We start from the raw sequence: 20,611 nt of genomic DNA, 5'->3' as shown, positions 1-20,611 counted from the left end.
ACTGGGGTTCAAATTCACCTTCTGAAAATGGTTGAGGGAATGGGGACCATACCTACCTAGGACAAATCAGACACTGCCTAGGAAGATTATTCCAAGCAATGAAAACCCAAGGACACTGGTTGCTCCCATCACAGATGACAAAGAGGCCCTGTTCTCTCTACCACCCCTTCCCCCATCCAGCAAAACACAGAAACCCCCTCAAATCCCTGCACAAGTTTTCTCGGTTCTGTCAACATTCACAAGGTGCAGGGGACCATCCTGTAAGTGTCTGTCTACATGATAACTTAACTGAGTAGTCAGTGAGCCTCTTGTCTGACACTCGGGCTACAACACTTCAGCACAGCCAACAGGAAGCCAGGAAGTAATAATGGTGACACAGTAGAGATCTGGGCCCCTGACTCCTGACTCTAAAGAGCCCCAGCAAGAGCAGAGGGGACTTTTCGGGCAGTGCTGGACAGTGAACAGAGGACACACCCAACATCTACAACCAAACCCCATGCAACAAACCCTTAGCCACAAAGCCAAGAGATAAATCAGTCCTACAGGACAAGAGGCAACGCTGGCACAGTGAAGAGGGCAGGGCTCCTGACACTGTAATCAGATCCTGTGTGAAGGTGCCGAGGATGCACAGGCAGGCCCTGACAGCCCCATCCATATCCATGATGGATGGTGCCTGTGAGCAGTGCACAGTGGGTGAGGAGAGGAGCAGGCGCAGCCCAATGGCTCACAGTTGCCCTCAATGGGAATGTACAGCCAGCACCTCCTTGAGGATCCCCTACTGGTGCCCACTGGGAAAGCTGCCCCTTTGTCCACCAAGCAGGAATCTTCCCAACCTGGTTGCACATATCCTGAACATGGACCCTTCCCATCTGGTCCTCACGAATCAGAGAACTGCCCAACACAAGGGATGCATTCCCCAACAAAGCCACGCAGAGACATGTTCTCCACTTCAACAGACAACATTCACCTGAGCAAAGACTACCAGATCCTTTCTGCCTACCGAACAGGCCACATCATCTATGCCTCCATCCATACATGCCCTGTAACATTCTCCCCAACCCCTACTCCCCTCTACCAGCCCCCACCTCCATCTCCTGCTACTCAAAAACCCCAGCACCCTCTAGGAGGAAGAGTGAGCCGCACCTTTGGGCTTTCACCCAAACACTCAGATAAAAGAGAAAATAAATTCAACTGAATGGGATAACAAGCACCTCACGCCGGCACTAGGGAGGCTGAGGAAGCAAGATTATGAGTCCAAGGCCAGCAGAGGCTACACAGGAAATTCCAGGGAGTCCTAGATCAACAATGTCTTTAAAAAAAAAAAAAATCTGTTTCAGTCTAATGAGTTCAGAACCACACCTAACCAGCTAAGGATCAAGGCCATCCCATCTCAAAGATGAGATCAAAGGAAAGAAGCCTGTGCCTTGCTTCTGGCTAGCTGGAAACTCCAGGGTGTGACATCATCTGATCTTCCCAGAGGCAGATGACGTCAGTGGCTCTGCCTCCTTCAGTGAGGCCCCTACTGCCCTGCACCTCAGAGCCCTGCTTAGCAGCCTTCCCAGAGGCATGGCTCCGTCCCCCCCCCCACAGGCCTGCTGAGGTGACTGCAGCCAACACGCAACTAGCCAACTAGCAGCACCTCGCGCCCCAAGTAAACGGACCTACACACACACTCACTCTCTGGCTCCCAGCAGGGGTGCCCAATGCCAACCTTCAAACACAGTTAGGGTTGGCAGAGGCAGATGACTCACATGCCGGGTTGGGAGGGGCTGTACACCTGAGTGAATGCCCCCAAGACTGGAGGTGCTGCCATGCTCTTCACAGAAGAAAGATGGGGCGGGAGTCCTGCCTTCCAACAGTCGATGAGCATCGTGGGCAGGCATCCTGAGACTGCACTGAACAAAGTCTACACTTTCCTCACAGCAAAACAGGGCTGAGGAAGAGGAGGAAGACAGATGGAAAGATGAAAGAGAGGATGACCAGAGGAAGTGAGAAGGTAGATGAGAAAGAGAAGGGGGAAAGGGGAGAGAGAGAGAAGGGAAAAGGAAGGACTAGAGGGATAAGGAATTAAGGGAAAGAGGAAGGGAAAGGAAGATGGGGGCAGGAAGGGAGAAAGAAAACAGAATCAAGCCACAGCTTATGAAGTTCAGGGTAGGAGTTTGAAAGCCACAAAAGAAGCAAACTTTTGTTTGCAAGATTCAGACATGGTCAATAGATAGAAGAGTAGACAAAGCCGGGCAGTGGTGGCGCACACCTTTAATCCCAGCACTTGGGAGGCAGAGGCAGGTGGATCTCTGTGAGTTCGAGACCAGCCTGGTCTACAAGAGCTAGTTCCAGGACAGGCTCCAAAACCACAGAGAAACCCTGTCTCGAAAAACCAAAAAAAAAAAGGAAAAAGAAAAAAAAAAAAAGAAGAGTAGACAAAGCCGGGCAGTGGTGGCGCACACCTTTAATCCCAGCACTTGGGAGGCAGAGGCAGGTGGATCTCTGTGAGTTCGAGACCAGCCTGGTCTACAAGAGCTAGTTCCAGGACAGGCACAGAAGACCAGCACATTAAAAACCCCAAAACAACTCTGTTGAAATAGGAGCGGCGGGGCTGCGTCCCCAGCACCCCGGCCGCCTGCTAGCTTATGCCCCGAAATAACAACACACAAACTGTATTCATTTAAAGACTGCTTGGCCCATTTCTGTCTAGCCTCTTCTCAGCTAACTCTCGCACCTGGACTAGCCCATTTCTAATAATGTGTGTAAGCACCCCAAGGTGTGCTTACCAGGAAGATTCTAGCCTACGTCCATCCTGGGTCGGAGCTTCATCGCGTGTGTCTCTGAGAGCAGAGCTATCTCGCATCTGTCTAAGGAGTCTTACCTCACTTCCTCTTCCTCCTGTTTACTCCTCCCACCTATGTTTTAACCTATCAGGGCAAGCAGTTTCTTTATTTAATTAACCAATGAAATCAACAGATTGATATATGACACTCCCATATCACAACTCATCTTGGAAAAATGTTCCCCGGGAGGCAGAGGCAATACTGTGGACCATGCCTCTCCTCCCTGAGATCTGCTCACTAGGGACCATGGCATTCTACAGAAGAGAGGGAAACACCAGGCATACCCATGGGATGCCCTGATGTTACAGGTGTACTGGTTCTGAGGACCCCCCAGCCCTGCCTGCCCCTGGCACAGGCAAACATAAGCCAGGTATGGTGGAAAGTGTACCAATGGGCCCCCCTGCCCCGTGGTTCTCGGGCAAACCCGAGTCTTACTGTGTTGGTCACAACAGTTAACTTCTGGGTGGGAGGGAATCGCAGACAGGTTTCCTTCCCTTTAATAGTTCATTCCGTTTCATAGTCAGAGGAAAATGAAGAGGATCACCAGGCAAACGTTCAAGCTTTAATTTCAAATCACTTTTCACGCCCGTTTCATCTGACAGTGGCTTTGAAAGCAAAAGGCAATCTTTATCATGTGAGCTTCCTCAAGTAAATGGATGTGATTATGTCCAACATAACCAGATGCTTCTAGAAGCCAATTTTCAGAGTGACATCAGCACTCAATATGAGAAACCTTTCCTTCTGGCTAGTAATAAATGATTAAACACTGTCTCCACAAGAGGACAGGCTATGGCTGGATCATCAACAATAAACGGGTCAGCTCCATGTTCCCCCCAGCGCCTGTCCATGCAAGGGCACTAGAGGCCCTGATCACTGCACATGGCCCTGCAGTGATCCCTCTGGCTCTGCAGAAGCCAGTCCCACTGGCCTTAGGTAGCTCAATCACACATAGAATGACCTTGGGCTCACCATAGCAACCCCATCTTCCATCAGTATAGGATCTGAATAGGCACACATCCAATTTTGGTCACTGAAGGGGATCAGCTGGACTGGGGCCCCAGAAAAGCCTTCCATTTCCAGAAAAGACTCGAAGTAGACTACTTTTTGTCTCTTGTTGCAACACTAAACCTAGGATGGCACCTCAAAGTCACAAGACCATCTGAGCAGCCAGCCCCAGGACAAATGGACAGGGGACCAGGCTAACGTGAAAAAAGACCAAACGCATTAGGCTTCAGACTCTGGTTACTGGCAGAACCCTAAAACTCTTGGGCTCCACTGGGTGACAGGCATGTCTACTGGTATCCTCAACAAGCTCCTCTGCTTAAGAGATAAGGTGGTCCAACCCCACCATGCTCAGACTGGAGCTGGTCACAAAAGGACTAGAAAACAGAGGGTAGACACTCTTATCCCCAACTACTGACTTGGGGCTGGGCTGTGAAGCTCTTCCCAGAAGGATTTGGACACTTTGGGGTTGGTGACTGCAACAAGGTGGGAGGTTGGTGTAATTGAAGAGTGAACCCCGACATTGCCTGCTCTGAGCACCCTCCACCCAGCTGCTCCTGGGCTGGATGTGTCAGAAGAAACCAGGAGTCTCAGCGGAGACACTCTCCTGACTTCTGAGAGTCCCCAAGCCTGAAAAAGGGTGGTGGGATGGGAGTGTGGGTGACCTGGGGATCTGACACTTGTGACTGACATCTGAGCAGACCTTTAGTGTCAGGGCAGAAACGTAAGCCACACAGTTGGTGTCGGGCTTGGGAAAGTAGGGAGGACAAGTAGCACGACAGGCCAAGTGGGGCCTCATAGCTGCCCCTGGACTTCCGACCAGACCAGGGAACACACATGCCTGCTGCTAATCTCAGGGTGAGATTTCTGTCACTTGTGATCAAGGGCACAGGCCAGATGGAATATTCATGTCTGTGAGCACAAAGGTCTGCATACATCACACATGCATGTACCCAAGGGCCAATCAGAGTCCACATACTGCCGGAAAGCTGCAAGGCTCCTGATCTAGGCAGGGACCCGGGGTCAGGAAGACAACTTGCAGAGTGCCTCAAGCTAAGACTCACTGCTCTTTGGCCTGTGAGGCAGCATCTAGTGCAATGGCTCAGATCGTGGGCCCATGAGGCACAGCCATCTCCCAATGTGTGATTTGCATGCAATTTAAATGAGTCCACCTAAAGCAGTCATATATGGAAGCAGATGGAATGAGAGTTCTTTAGGCCACTGAGGGTAATAACTTTCAAAGGCACTGAGATAGCTCTCAGAAACCCTTGGCTGGTGCTCAAAGAGCTGTTAAGACAAAACCCCAACCCTTCCCCTCTAGCTTTCTCCAATATGCAAGCTAGCACGAAACATGCATGCATACACAAACCTGTCATCTGTTGTCCTAAGCAGAGCTATGCCCTAATAAGGCCACCATTATGCCCTACAAGAATAAAGTTCTTGAAAAGTATCTAGCCCCAGGTACTATGTAACAGTAATGGAAAATAGACAACCACTTCCAGTAACCCAGGAGAAAAATACACAGGACTCAAACTGCCCAGAACAAAAGTACAGCCAGAGTCGCCTAGGCCACCTATATGCTGGGTACAGCCAGCCTCGCCCAGGCCACCTACCTGCTGGTGATGGCATTATTCTTCTCCTTCAGGGCAAGCTCTCGCTGCTGCAGCTCAACCACAAACCTGGAAAGGTCCTCTGGAGTCCTGAGGGGGTAAAGAAGGTACACTCAGTTCCTGCTTTCCCTGGAAACAGATCAAACTGTGTACACAGAACAAAACACCAAAGTCACAGCATCCACGGGCAATTCAGAGATCTGCATGAGAGATTCTGCAGCCCATGTGCAGAGTAGCCAGGACTCACAGCATCTAGGTCCAAACACAGTCTACCCACCTAGGCAGACTACTTTCAAAAGACACCTTAGAGCTATCATCAGTTGGTAACATATTTCCATAATGCATAAAGATCCGAGTTCAGTTCCCATAAGCCATGCTGGGGTAGGAGGGGACTGAGTGTGTTGGGATAGTAAGATGACTCAGTGGATAAAAAGGTACTTGCCACCAAGTCTGAGGACCTGAGTTCAATGCCTAGACTCCACGTGGGGAAAAGGAACCAATTCCCTCAACTTGTCCTCTGAACTTCACATGCACACACAATTAATTGATTAAACAAAATGGAATTAAAAATTTTAAGAACATACAAAGCCAAATAGATGTGATGGCACCTGCTCATTGCTAAGGTTGACACAGGTGTGTGCTTAGGGCTCTCTGCCTGGCCTAACCTACTTGGTGAGTCGCAGGCGAATGAGAGACTCGACTTAAAAGACAAGGTAGATGATATCAAAAAATAATACCCAAGGTAGACCTCTAGCCTCTAAATGTGTGTGCACTTATGTGCAGTACAATTTTCATGAGTAAGATCCTGGTCACACCTGGGTGCAGATGAGCTACCCCTCCAACCGTGCATAGTACCTTACTACAGCCCTGTCTGAGGGGCTGGAGATGCAGCCCAGTGGTAGAGTACTTGCCTAGCAGGCATGACCCAGGGTTCCAACTCCAGTACCAGGAAAATACATCAAGAACCTCCCTCCAGGGGCTGGAGAGATGGCTCAGTGGTTAAGAGCATTGCCTGCTCTTCCAAAGGTCCTGAGTTCAATTCCCGGCAACCACATGGTGGCTCACAACCATCTGTAATGAGGTCTGGTGCCCTCTTCTGGCCTGCAGGCATACACACAGACAGAATATTGTATACATAATAAATAAATAAATATTTTTAAAAAAAATAACCTCCCTCCATCCCCCTCTCTGCAACACAGGGTCACAATAAAGCAACCACCAGCACTGGACCATCCACCTGCAGACCCATAAGAGGTCAGTTCCAGACCTCAAAGCTCCACCTGTGGGTCTCTGGCAACCCAGGCAGGCTATGAAGTTCTCTTCGCAGAACGACCAAACTAGTGGTACCAGTCAAAAGATGCCCAAGAAAGAGCCAGGCACAAACTGACTCTTCACTTGAAGTACACACAGAAGAATAAGCAACATGTATATTCTTATATTCACAGTACGCACCCTGGTGGGAAGTGTGGCTCAGTTAAATTGTGCTTGCCCACACTGGGTGGGAGCAATCAAGATCTCTTCTATGAACTGTATGAATTGCACAGACTGCATTCTTGCAGTGCATGTATATATATGTAAGTATAAATAACCCCCACCAAAAATTAAAAAAAAAAAAAAACCTTAAGGAAATAAAAAAGGAAGAAAGAAAAGGCCACAGGGGAGAGTTACCAGGAGCTGCAGTGTAGGGAACAGAGCACTCGCCATGCGCTGTCAGTCCACCATGAGTCCCAGCACTGGGGTGAAGGGAAGGGGCAATCCTTAAGAAGCCCTGGGATAGAGGAACCAGCTCAGCACTGCTTGGCCCCCACCACCTGTGCTGAGCTCATAGTCATGGAGGAGGGCTCTCCAGACCTGTGGAATCACAGGATTCACCCATAGGCATGGCCTTCACCTCATCCCTGAACGGAGCCCATGGACTGCCAGGTGCTGGCTGAGACTGTGCTGCAGAAGCCTCCTGACCTGTGTGGTTAAAGCTACTCGGAGAAGCTTTCAGGCACTCTAGGGATTAGCAAAGTGCTTTCAAATACAAGGCGTCACAACGAGTGCCACTGTGGCCTAAAAATACCGCTGCCAGTCCGGTGCAGTAAGCGTGACACTCGCACTTCACAACTACAAAGTGGAAGGCGCGTAGGGCCTCTGGGGCCTCCGACACATGGGATGACAGGGAAGTGACAGTTCCAACTGCAGTCCAAGCTGTGGCATCTGCTGCCGAACAACCGCGGCTTCAGCTGCGAGGCCTTTCATGGTCTGGCGGGGGGCTCTCGGAGAGAGGCCTCTTTGTTCAGGAACAGCTGAATTGTGACACAAACTCAGCTGCAGGCACAGAATGCTGGGGGCCTGAGCCCACTAGTTTATTTCGGAGGCAAAGACAGTTCCAGCCCCAACTGCAGCTATTTTGAGTTCTAATAGCAGGTGCCATGGCTCTCACTGAAGCCGTAAGTGCCGGTTTCACAGCGTCTGAAAGACACCCAATCCCGAGGACACCAGTGTAGAGAATGAATGAAGTGGCAGCAGCCACAGACCCAATTAGCAAACACCAGGCCATGAGCTCTCTTCCAAGGTGCCATTCTTTCCAGAGAATAGGAAGCCACGGGGCTGAGACCACAGTCCAAAACTGCAGGGACTGGGCTTCAGCCAGGGCCCAACCGAAAACGAGGGAAAGTCGGGAACAGAGCCCTCCATCCCCCATCCCCAGCAAGATGGGTTTATTATTCTTGCAAAAAGTATGCCAAGTCCAGAACAGAACACATTAGATACCGAAAGCTTGTGCTAAAAGCTGAAAGGGTGACGGCACTCACTGCTATGGAAAGAGTCTGACTTCTCCTGGGACTGATGAGAAGCTGGTTTAGAAGGTCCAGGACTGAGGACAAGCAAACACCACATACTAAGTCAGCACTGCACAGAAGCCTAACGCTGTGCCATGCTCTGCAGATCCACCTGCAGTGGCTGTGCCTGCTGTCCACAACCCTAAGGCCACCCAGCAAGAGCTGGAATCTTGAGTCCTGAGGCCACAGTCACTAAGGCTACAGCAGACACTCGAGAGGCACAAGTCTGCATTGTCATTAGAGCTGGGAACCATCCTGTGACTGCCTGACCATGAAGCAGGCAATATCATTCATCCACCTTCCAAAGCTGTCGGCTCCAAGTGTGTAGAGGGACAGTCCCTCTCCCTGAGGAAGACAAGGCAGGGCTGGCTGCTGTCTCAGGCACAGAGGTTTGCCGCAGCAGCAAAGGACCAGCAGGCCCTTGTCACATGACATTCCTCCTCCTTTTTGGAAACGAGGTCACACAGATGGCCTGGCCAGGAGAGAAACAGGAAGGCAGAAGCTGTTCCAATTCACAGCCATTACCACATCTCTCCTCAGGTCCCACATACCCCTTCTCCGGGGAGTTCCTCCCATAAGTGTGCATACACAGCTCTCCTGTCACTCCAGGTATCCACTTACTGCCACCTGTCTATAGTTGGGCTTGCTCCAGCCTACACAGCTACAACCCTAAGCATCACCATCAAATCCGGTTCTTTGTGGGTCCTGTTTGCACCATTATCCTCCCCAGCCTGAAGCACAGGCTCACACACCGTGCACTCCACCCTGGCCACCAGCCATCTTTCTCCTCCATCAGGGGTCAGGGTCACAGGAGGAATTCACCTTCAATTCTGCTCTGGGCTCTTCACTGCAGAAACTCCAAACAGAAAAAAAGATGAAAACCTGTGAGACTGTTTTAGAAGAATACATCCTTCCAAGTTCTGCCTGAATCTGACGGTAAAACATGGATTAAAAGTTCAGTATCCGGCTAGCCACAATTGTCATGCACACCTTTAATCCCAGCACTCAAGAAGGAGGCAATCTCTGTGAGTTCAAGACCATTTTAGTCTACAAAGTGAGTTCTAGGACAGCTAGGGCTACACAGAGAAACTCTTGTCTCAAAAAAAAGTGCAGTGTTGGGCTCAAGGTGTGACAGAAAGCCTGCTCACGTGCCCTAGGTTCCATCCCAAGCTGGAAAGAAACAAAACCAGGTTCACTATTACTGGCTAAATTAGTTTACCCAGACGATGAAATCAAGAGGAAAGAATACTCAATTTACATTTAAGTGATAGGAAAGATCGCCAAATGCATTACTACATAAAAGCAAGAGAGCCAGGTGCGGTGGCGTATGCCTTTAATCCCTGCTTCTGGCAGAAGCAGGTGGGTGTCTGGTCTACAAGTGAACTCCAGGACAGCCAGGGCAAGACAGAAACCTGTCTCAAGACTCCCCCCACCCCCGCTCCCGCAAAAGGAAGCAGAATGTGAATGCATTGTGTCTTTAAATAAGCCAAAAATTAAGCATGGCTATGTTGGCTTGCATTTACGCTAAGGGTGTAGAGGACAAATAAAGGAGCCGCGGCTTCCTGAAGGACATGGATAAGCAGGAGTCTTAGCAGCAAACCTCTGCAAACTTCCTCAGCATTCTGAAATATGTATTAGGGGTTTGGTGGCACAGCACATGTGTGGAGGAAGGACAACGTGCAGGAGTCGGTTCTCTGCTACCACCATCTGCATCCTAGGGATTAAACTCAGGCCACCAGCCTTGGTAGCAGGCGCCTTCACATTCTGAGCCAATTCACCAGTCATTTCATAAATTTTTTGTGCCAAGGAAACAGAATAACTACTAGGTAGACAATGACTACTTATTTCAAAGCTTAGTTCTGAACCTTATGAAGCAGGTGCTATCTAAAATCTTTTAAAAAAAAAAAAAAAGGATGGCGCACGCCTTTAATCCCAGCACTTGGGAGGCAGAGGCAGGCGGATCTCTGTGAGTTCAAGACCAGCCTGGTCTAGAAGAGCTAGTTTCAGGACAGGCTCCAAAACCACAGAGAAACCCTGTCTCGGAAAAAAAAAAAAGGGAAATGTGTTATTCCCATGACAAACTAACACACGGGAATTCAACTATAACCATTTATAAGCAAGCAATCAGATCATTCCTAAATGAGGTTCAGCTACATGTAACACAAATGACTTGCATTATAAAAGAGGCCACAGGAGCATTGGTGAAATCTGTAGAGAAGGGGGGAGTTGTGTGAGAGAGAGTGCGCTGTCGTGAGAGTGGGACTTTCTATCTAAATACTCAAGGTTTACGATTTGATTCTAAAGTTCATTAAGAGAGAAACTGAAAATCTATGTACCTCAGTTTTTGTTTTTGTTTTGGGGGGCAGGGTGGAACAGGGCCACACTATATAGCCCTGGCTTACCTGGAACTCAACATGGAAACCAAGCTGGCCATGAACGCATATGGATCAACTGTCAAAGCCTCCCAAGTGCTGGGGTTGATTGAAGGTGTGTGCCACACCATACCTGGCTTGTACCCAAGACATTTTAACTTAAAAAGAAAAAAAAAATGCAGGCTGAGGAGACAGGACACTGGTAAGGCACTTACTGCACAAGCATAGCATCCGAGTTCAGATTCCTAGTATGCACCAGCTGGGCACAGCCGCACAGACCTATACTCAGCAGAGGAGGGAGACAGACGGCTCCCTGGTGCGTGCTGGCAGCCAGTGTAGACAAAACAGCAAGCTCCACTCAGTGACAGAGCCTCTCAAAAACGCCAAGGTGGACAGCAATTGAGGAAGAAACCTGATGTCAATCTGAGGTCTCCATGCTGCCTCACCTGGGCAAGTATGCAGAGGTGTGTGTGCGTGTGTGCGTGTGTGTGTGTGTACACACACTCCTATAATCATCCAAAAAATCTGCACAGAAGAGTTTTTATCTTGTGTTTCACACAAACCACACCCTGAAGACACACTCATGACTACAAGCTTTGTGCCTCATAGGTGAGGCCTGCCACCTGACTTGATTTTATAGCTTTTGATCTGAATTGTTTAAAAATTTCCTCTTCACAACTTTAGCACCATTTCCCCGTGCACCTTCCACGGCCTTCACTCGGCACAGTAAAGCCGTCTTCTGCACACACTGGTGTGGCTAGGGCTTTCAGAGTATCTCTTCAGTCACAAAGCAGGTGACTCCTGGGAGTAAGACCGAATGAGCAAGTCCACTGTTGTCTCGGAGCTCAGAATGATCCACACCAAGGGAGCTGGACTGGGGTGAGCATGAGCAGAGCCAGGGTAACATGGAGGAGGCACCATGCCTTCAAAGGCACTGTTCTTTTGGTGAGTTGGGATGGCTACAGAAACGAAAACCTGATTCTTTTTAATAAATAAAACAAATAAAAAAATAAAAAAAACAAGGGTAGAGCCTGTGGAGATATCTTGGTTAATAAAATTCCTATCTGAAAGCACCAAAACCTGATTTGTTTGCTTGCACTTATTTATGAGAGTGGTGTGTGTGTGTGTGTGTGTGTGTGTGTAAGTCAGAGGGCAACATGTGAATTTTTGAAAGTCAGTACTCTCCTTCCATCATCTGGGTCCCAGGATCAAACTCAGATCACCAGGCTTGGTGCCAAATGCTTTCCCACTGTGGCCATCTTATTAACCTGATTGATTGATCCTCACTCCTCAAGAAAAAGTTAAGGGTGGCAGTTCCTGCCTATACCCCTGAGCTCTGGAAACAGAGACCTGAAGATCCCCAGAACTCAGTGGCCAGATGATCTAGCAAAACCAATGAGCACCAGGCTCAAGGAGACATCCTGTCTCAAAAAATAAAGTGGGAAATGGCTGTGGGCGAATGAATAAGGTGGAGACACTGTGACCTCACAAACGTGCACATACACATGCACATATACTCACACATATGCATAAAAATGTACAAGTAAGAGAACGAAACAGGAAAATGATCACAAATGGCCTACTAGGAAGTGATCTGAGACTACAATATCTGCCAGAATTTGCCAAAGCTAGCTTGGGCTAGCCTAGGCAGCACTAGACAATCCAGGTCATTTGAGGCCATGGTCCTGTGCCCTGCTGCCCACATAAATTCAACCCCAAACAGCAAGAAACACAGAGACCAGAAACATGTGCATGGGTCTCATCTTTATTTCCAGGTGTGGAACTCACAGCTTACACTGGGAAGCCAGGCAGCACAGGCAGTCAGGGCGGCCCTCACACAGGCCTCAGGCCCCATACCCAACCAGCCGACCCCTGCAGACTCAGCTGTCCTCGCTGAACCAAGTCATGAGAACAAAGTACTTAGCAGAGGGTGTCATAGACAGATAATACTTTAGGACATGCTCAGTTGGAATACAAGAGGATCGAACAGAAACTGACAGCACACGTCCAGGCCAATGAGATGGCTCAGAGGGTAGAGGTGATTGCCAACAAGCCCAAGGATCTGGATGACCCCTGGGACCCACATGGTGAAAAGAGAGAGCCAAGCCCCTTGTTGTCTTCTAGCCTCCACGTGTCAGGTCACAGGTGTACTCAGGCAAATATACATAAGAGCAATTTAAATAGTGAACACACACTTCTGTCCCCTTGGCCTTGTTCCAGAGCAGGCAGGTGTGGCTCCAAACATCTTTATGCACTTTCCCCAAAGTGCAGCTCAGAAAAATAAACAAAGAGGTGAAAAGACAGGGCATAGCGAAATTGCCTTGGAGCAGGCCAGGTTTCAAGTTCGGGTCCAGCTAAACCTCGCTTCCTGATCTAGGAAACCGGGTTGACACTACCTTACTTGACTGATGGCCCCAACATCGGGAGCACTGGGCCTTCATTGGGTCTTTGTGATCCCCGCCTCTGCCAGGTCTCCCAGGACAGTGCACAGCAATGTACTTCCACCCCACACCACCTCCAGCCTTGGTGCTGGCCCTGTAGGACATGGGCCTGTCAGTTCTGGAATAAGCAGAAGGAAAGGAGCAAAGCTGCCTGGTGACAGAACCAGGTCGAAAATCACCGAGAGGCAGGCTGGTGGGTGGATAACGGTGAGGAAGGAAATGCCGCCAAGCCGGAGTCGGCTCCAACTCCGACTCCAAGCACAGGGAGGAGGGAGCGGCTGGATCAGTGCAGCACCTGTGAGGACTTACAGACCTTGGGCTGTGGCAACCTCCCAGTCTGGTACAGCAGCACAGCCAGTGATCGGGAGGCTGAGCCTAGAAGATTCCAACCGAGTTCCATGCCGGCCTGACCCACACAAAGTCAGGCTCTGTCTCCGACATATCTAGGAGTGAGACCTGTGGACCGCACACTGACAGAACACGTGGTGTCCAGAATCACAGGTTCTCACTACCTGCTGGGACTGATGGCCACTAGGACAAAAGCAACGCGTAATGTTTCCATGACAAGCACGGTTACAGACCAGCAAGGACGGGGGGAAGGGTGACCCAAGTGAGGTGGTCACGCTGACAAACTGGTCAGGAAGAGCCTCCAGGAGGGTGGTACTGAGGCTAGGACAATGGCTGCTAGGTAAAGTGACTGCCACTAAGGCCTGATGACTTGAGCTCAACTCTCCGCCACCACATAATGTCAGACATGGTGGCACACCTCTGTAACCCCAGCATGGATACAACAGACAGAGACAGAGCATCCCCAAAAGCATGTGAATACATGGAAAAATGAAATTTCAAAACCAAACACCTACTCCAGCACTCAGAAGCTTGCTTCAGGAGAATCCTGAGTTCCAGGATTCTGAGGTCAGTCTGGGCAGTGAGACCCTGGTTCAAAACCAAACACAAGCTGGGGACATGGCTCAGTTGGTCAAGCGCTTGCCCAGCATGTAAGAAGCCCTGGGTGCTATCCCCTGCATGAACCAGGCCTGGTGGCACAGAGAATTTCAAGGTCATTTGTAACTATATGCTGAGTTCAAGGCCTGTCTAAAACCTTCTAAGACCCTACCTCAAAAAAAAGAAAAAAAATTTTTTTAATCACAACTAACCCTAGGTAGCTCAGGGAAAGTCAGACAAGAATGCCTGTCCTGAAGGGTCTAGCTGGCACAACGACCTGGATCCACCTGAGGAGCTAAAGAGGTGTGGTAGAACGCTCTGCTGAGTGGCTAATGTCCCATCCCCATGTAGCAAAATAAATGACTGGCGGGCATAGCGGCCGGAGGCCAGGAACAAGACAGCATGCCTCAGAGGCTGCAAGACTGCATGGGCACCAGGGCCCGCTGCTGCCACTTTGAAGTGACCCACTGCCCTGCAACTCTCCCACCGCAGCCACCTAATGTCCAAATCCCACTCAGCTGTCCACATCTGAAACACAAATGCCTCAGAGAAACGAGCTCCACGGGTCCCCAGACACATGTAAATAAAATGAAGAAATTTCAAATTTACAGTTGCTGCCTCCCAATTCTTTCTCCTAGCCCGGAAAGGATTAAAAGGACTTCAAAGCAGCCTGGGTTCCAATTAAGCCAGTGTGACCACCCCAGGGATGCTGGAATATTCCTCTGATTAACAAGAGGAGCTCTTTGAACTGTTCGCGCTAAAAAAAGCACTCAGAAGCTCTCAAACAAACGCCTCAATTCCTCTCCCGCATCCGTCGCTCTGGAAGAGCTGGGTGTCTGATGCTATAAACATCCAGAAATGTGGCCCCAAACAAACTTCAGCAAGGGGCTAGAAGTGGGAGCAGGGAGGAAGAGAAGGGAGAGTCAGGAAGCACAGCCCTCACCTACCTGCAGGGGGCACTCCTCAGAACGTACACATGCCAGGACTGGAGACAGAGTGGGTGAATTGACAGGCCCCTGATCAGACCAGGAGCAGGCAGGCAAGCCACCTTCCCCAAAGAGGACCCCAGAGAGCTCAGCACAGGAAACCTACCCACGCTGGGCGGTGGTGTCTGAAGACAAGAGAGTAGGTGAGACAAGATGTGTCCCAGGCAGATGTCTCACTGTGGGTAACAGATGTGTAGTCAGAAGTGGACTTAGTTGGAAACTGATCAGACTTCAGAGACGTGGGGTGAGCAACCTGCGCGACTCTTGACAGGACTTTAATATTAAACAGAAGGGGGGGACCTCCTATAATAAATTTAGAACTCCCGACCCATTCACCTACCTACCAGGGCTTCGCTCAGAGAAGAGTGAATCAGAGATCAAGTGCACCTAGCTGCCAGAGAAACAATCAAACGCACAGCGAACAAAGGACCTGGAGGATGCACATGCTCCGAGAGGGGCCGTCATTAGTGAGGCGCTCGCTTTGAACTCACTGAGCAGCAAACGGAGAAGGTCTCAGAACTTTGGGGAATGTACCACCACATCCATACAGACCTGGGCTGTGGGCCCAGGCTGCTCTCTAGCTTGTTCCTTGGCCCTCTGAACTCTGGCTTAGTCTACCCGTAAGAGAGAGGAAGGGACTATCAAGCCCCAGCCTAATTTATGATAGTCTCTACAGAAACAAAAACCAACTCAGAATCTCATCCCTCTGGCCATGAGAGTGATGAAAAAAATAGAAATTTGTATGGAGCTCAGAAGCAGGGATGCAGGCAGACAAGAAAGCAGGACAGCATCCCTACCACTCAAAGGAAGTCTAGACCAACGAGGACAGGAAGCCTGGCACTGTGCCAGGTGACATACTGGAACCTCAGAGACTCTCTCAGGATGCAGATAACCAATGACTGCTGGCATGTGGTGACATGTTCTAAGATGTTGGGAACTGTAAATTGTTTTTTACCACACTTGGGGGCTGGGAGGGCACACATGTGCCACAGCATCTATGAGGAAGTCAGAGAACAACCTGCAGAAACTGGTTCTTTCCTTCCTCTAGGAGGATTCTTGGGATCAAACTCAGGTTTTTAGGCTTGGCAGCAAGCACCTTTACCTGATGAGCTACCAAATCACTCCCAAGATGTATTTGAGTATGTGTATGTGTGTGTTTGTGTTTATGTGCACGCAAAGGTGTGAGGGTACCCACAGAGGCCAAAAGAGTTCATTCCTTGGAGCTAGGCTGCTCTGAGCGGCCCCATGGAAGTGTAGGGAATAGAACTTGGGTCCTCTGCAAGAGTAACAAGTGCTCTTAACCCCTAAGATTTGTTTGTTTGTTTGTGCGTGCGTGCGTGCGTGCGTGCGTGTGTGTGTGTGTGTGTGTGTGTGTGTGTGTATAAGCCCATGTGGATAAACGTGCATCACCTGTATGCAGTATGGCATGAAGGCCAGAAGAGGGCATCAGACCCTCCAGAACTAGAGTTACAGGCAGTTGTGAGCACCATGTGGAGGCTGGGAACTGAACCCATGTCTTTTATAATAGAAGTAAGCGCTCTAAAGCACTGACCTATCTCCCCAGCCTTAAGATGTGTTTTAAAAGGAGGCACCTGAGTGTTTTACAATAGGGAGCACAGAAATGGATGGTGGGGAGCTCTTGTGGTCAGCAGCAAAGAAATGGGATGGAGCTAGGGCTATAGGACAGTGGGAGAAAGCTTAGCTTGCATTTGAGCGGCCCTGGGTTCCATCTCTGGTAACACAAAAGTGAGTAGGGAGAAGATGAGCCAGGGCCAGCAGAACTTGGCTTTGAGCAGAGGATCTTAGGCACTGATTCGTCCAAGATCCTCTGAAGGTTGGAGGGCATAGCAGGCTGAAGACGCAGGCATGGAGACAGAACACTTGGGCCAGTGAATAAAAAGTGCTGCCTGTATATATGGAGTCACAGCATTGTGGTACTGAAGGCAGCGTGGCTTGAGACAAGCTATAAGGGGCCAGGAACTCTCAGTAGGAAGCTACAGTCTTGGTGCTAAAGTCCCTTGGTCTCCAGAGAACTCTCATGCCTCTTTGTGGAAAGCTTCAACCACTACCTCTATTAAATGCTTCTCAAAGAGGTGATGAAGGGCCCAAGATGTGACTCTGTTGGCAGAGTGCTTACCAAGCACGTACCAGTATCAGGCTTGGTCCCAAACACTGAAAAAAGGTTTTCTGTTTTATAAGCCAAACATTGTGGTATATGTCTATAACCCCAGCTCTCAAGAAGCTAAAGCAGGATGATGGCCAATTTGAGGCTAACCTAAGCTACATAACAAGTACCATGCAAGCCTAAATTACAAAGCAAAACTGTTTTTAAAAAGAAAACAGAGCTCAGAAAATGTCACCACCTTCACAGGAAGGACAGCCACTTGATGGGTGCCAGCCTATGACAGACTGCATTGGGCCACCTAGTGGAGTCAGCAGGACTCAGCTCAAGCTTGACTGGGTTCCTGCCATAGCCTGTGAGAAATTAGCAAGACATTGCTTCTCAAGCACAAGATCCTGAGTTTGAACCCTCAGCACCCATGTAAAAGGCCAAGTGTAGCCATACATGCTTTTAACCCAGCATGGGCTGAAACAGCAGGATAATATAATAGATCTTGCTGGTTACCCCCAGCCTAGCTCCAGCTTCACTGAGAGACCCAGTGCTGGTTAGTTCTGTGAACTCAACACCAACTAGACACCAGGGAAGACAGACCTCATTTGAACTGGACTGGTCCGAGGACATGTCTTGGGACCCTGTCTTGACTGATGACTGATCTGGGAGGGAGGCCCCAGTCCACTGTGGGTGGTGTCACCCCTGTGTGGGTGGTCCTGAGACATGTAAGGAAGCAGAAAGCAAGCTGAAGTCATGAAGCAAACCAATAAGCAGCGTTCCTCCGCGGTCTCTGCTCCAGCTCCTGCTTCCACGTGCCTGCCCTCACTTCACTCAATGATAGTCTATAACCTGGAAGCCAAATAAAATCCTTTTCTCCCCAAAGCTGATCTGGGTCATGATATTTATCACAACAGAAAGCAAACTAGAACAGACCCTATCATTAGCGAACAAAGAAGAGACTGACAGAATGGGTCACCAGCATCCTCCTCTGGACACATCATCTACACATGCACACACAAACACATGCAAAGGCATACACATGTACTTATGCATGCAAGCACATATATACACAGGCATGCATGTACACACATAAACACATACACACAAGAATACACATATACTCACAAGCAGATACCATACACACAATGAGACAGAGAACTCAGCTTAGCACTGTGTACCATGGCACCTGCTCCTGCATTCCAAGACACTCAGGGGACCAAGTCCTTTAGGAAGAGGGTGAGTCTGAGGCCAGATTGAACATCTTAACAAGACCTGATCTCAAAACCACAAACAGAAGAAGGCTAAGATTTTTTTTTGCTGTGAGCTCCAGAATTCACTGGTCCTCTGGACATAACCATCACCGTCTTCATCAGAACAGCTGTGATGACCTGTAAGTGATCCCAGCCACTTCCTCCTGCACCCCTCCCAGCTGTGTGAAACTCTGCCCCAGCCACACAGGTTGATGTGGTTGCGGGGCCTCAGGAGGCAATAGAGTCTCCAGGGTGTATGAGGATAACTGAAAGGGGGACTCCATCTCTGCAGCTATGGGAAGTTACCATTCATGCTAGAGTAAAACTTTCCAGTGATGTGGATCCCTTGGGGTACCTCACACTCCGTACATGACCCCTTCCTCATGCTCCATTAGTAAGCCCAATAAGCTCTTAGGTTCACTACAATGGGCTTTGGTGGGCGCCCTAGCTGAAAGGGCGGGTCTATACAGATGCTTATTTACATCTCCCCAGAGCACGCTCACAAGCAACTCCAGCCTCCAGGACACTCAACTGCTCCAGCTAAGTCACAAGTCACAGGACAGCGCCATGAGGAAAGCCCTTACTATGGATTCTCACCCACTGGGTGAGGACTGTGGGCCCCTTTAGCCACAAATGTCCGTCAGTGGGGCAAAATTCTTGCTATTGCTCCATAATGATGTCCTTCCGCCCACATCTTCACTGTACGCTTTCATCATGTTACTCACAGACCTATCCTCCGGTTTGATTCTCTCTCATTTGGTCCTTTGTTCTCTCCAGATTTCCTCAACCTATCCAACCTTCCCCAGATTTTCCCATATCTGCTCAGTGTTCATTTCCCTGAGCTCCTCTGGTTCACTGAGCGCTCTTCTTTCAAATAACTCTCTTCTTGTCTCAGTATCTTTTCTCCAGGAACACCCAGGAGAAGGTGTTGCTTCTGAAGTCCCCCTAGTGTAGTTACAATCTCCACCAAGTTCCTTTTTCTCTGTCTGCTCAGTGTCTTCACCAGTGTGGCAGCTTCCTCGGTGTTCCCGTTTCATTTCTGTTGCTGTGATGAAACACCTGACACAAGTGCTTTAGGAAGGAAGGGTTTAATCTTCCTCACAATTCCAGGTTAGGATCCGTTACTGAAGGGAAGTCAAGACAGGAACTTAAAGCCTCACACTTTAAGTCAAAAGCAGAGAGATTAAACACCTGGATCCCTGCCTGTCTGCTCTCTTGCTTGCTTGCTCTCAGCTAGCCTTCTCCTCTCTAAACTGTTCAGGATCCCCTACCTAGAGAATGATGCCACCCACAGAGGGTTGGGCCTCACTACATCCATTAATAATGAAGACAATCCCCCACAGACATGCCCATGGTCTAGCCTGCTCCAGGTGATTCCTCTCCTCCCAGGTGACTACAGGCCATGTCAAGCTGACAGTTGACACTAATCAGCACACTTGGATATGGAATGAGCCTGTGGACAGCCACTGGCCTCCCAGCGGAGGAGCTGAAAGGCCCTAGGTTAGAGCACTGTGATGACCTCCTTCTTCATATGCCATGCACAAACTCACCTTGTCACGTACCATGGCACCAACCACAGGGACTGGAGGCTTCTCTCTGCCAGGCTGAGTGTACAGCAACTTCCCTGTTACACTGGAGGCTCCAGGGCTCTGCTGCCCTTACAAGCTCACAGCGCTAATTACAAATCAGTCTCATTTGCCTTGTTCATAGCTCACCTGGAGGTATACGACCGAGCTCCTGAGCGTGATGAAAAGTCATGCAGCACAAATCGAGCCAGCTCTTGGCTTTCACCTCTCCCAAATTAGCATTTGGTTCTCTCGAGTCAGCGAACTCCAAAACCAACTCTCGTTCTAAACCAGCTTCACTTTGTCCCTCATCACATGAGCTTTCCCTTCTGAGACAAACTCTCATCAGTGTGGAAGCTGAGCATCAGGAAGATAAAAGGACATGTACAGTAGATACACACACATTTATATATCGCTGTTCGCCATCTTTACCTGGTAAGTTTTCATTTGCCACCTTTATTAGTTTCCGTATCCCCAAACTACCTCTTAAAAAAAACATCTGGTAAAGTGAGTTACATTTTATTGATAAGCCGCTTAGTTTAATGGTTGTTCAACTGACAGCCCACACTGGAATGGTAGCAGCTTGGGAACTCCGCCCACCAGGGTTAGGTCAGACCCTGCCTCCAAAGCCCTGGTTCTCCTAGGCCTGACCTCAAAATTGCCTGGAAAACTTG

At 49.4% G+C, this 20,611-nt stretch overlaps 1 protein-coding gene across 1 annotated transcript in view; it reads right to left on the bottom strand.

The window, feature by feature from the left end:
* Positions 1-20,611, bottom strand: part of Mad1l1 (mitotic arrest deficient 1 like 1) — a 315,330-nt gene that overhangs the window by 244,842 nt on the left and 49,877 nt on the right. Inside the window, exon 10 of the mRNA XM_050163154.1 lies at positions 5,444-5,530. Coding sequence (XP_050019111.1) covers positions 5,444-5,530 — 87 coding nt within the window. The remainder of the gene's footprint in view (positions 1-5,443; positions 5,531-20,611) is intronic.

Source organism: Alexandromys fortis, unplaced genomic scaffold (assembly GCF_014885135.2).
Source record: "Alexandromys fortis isolate MF-2015 unplaced genomic scaffold, M_Fortis_MF-2015_v1.1 scaffold_144, whole genome shotgun sequence".
Classification (NCBI taxonomy): Eukaryota; Metazoa; Chordata; class Mammalia; order Rodentia; family Cricetidae; genus Alexandromys; species Alexandromys fortis.
The sequence above is the reverse complement of the archived record's forward strand: the minus strand, read 5'-3'. Positions and strand labels throughout refer to the sequence as shown.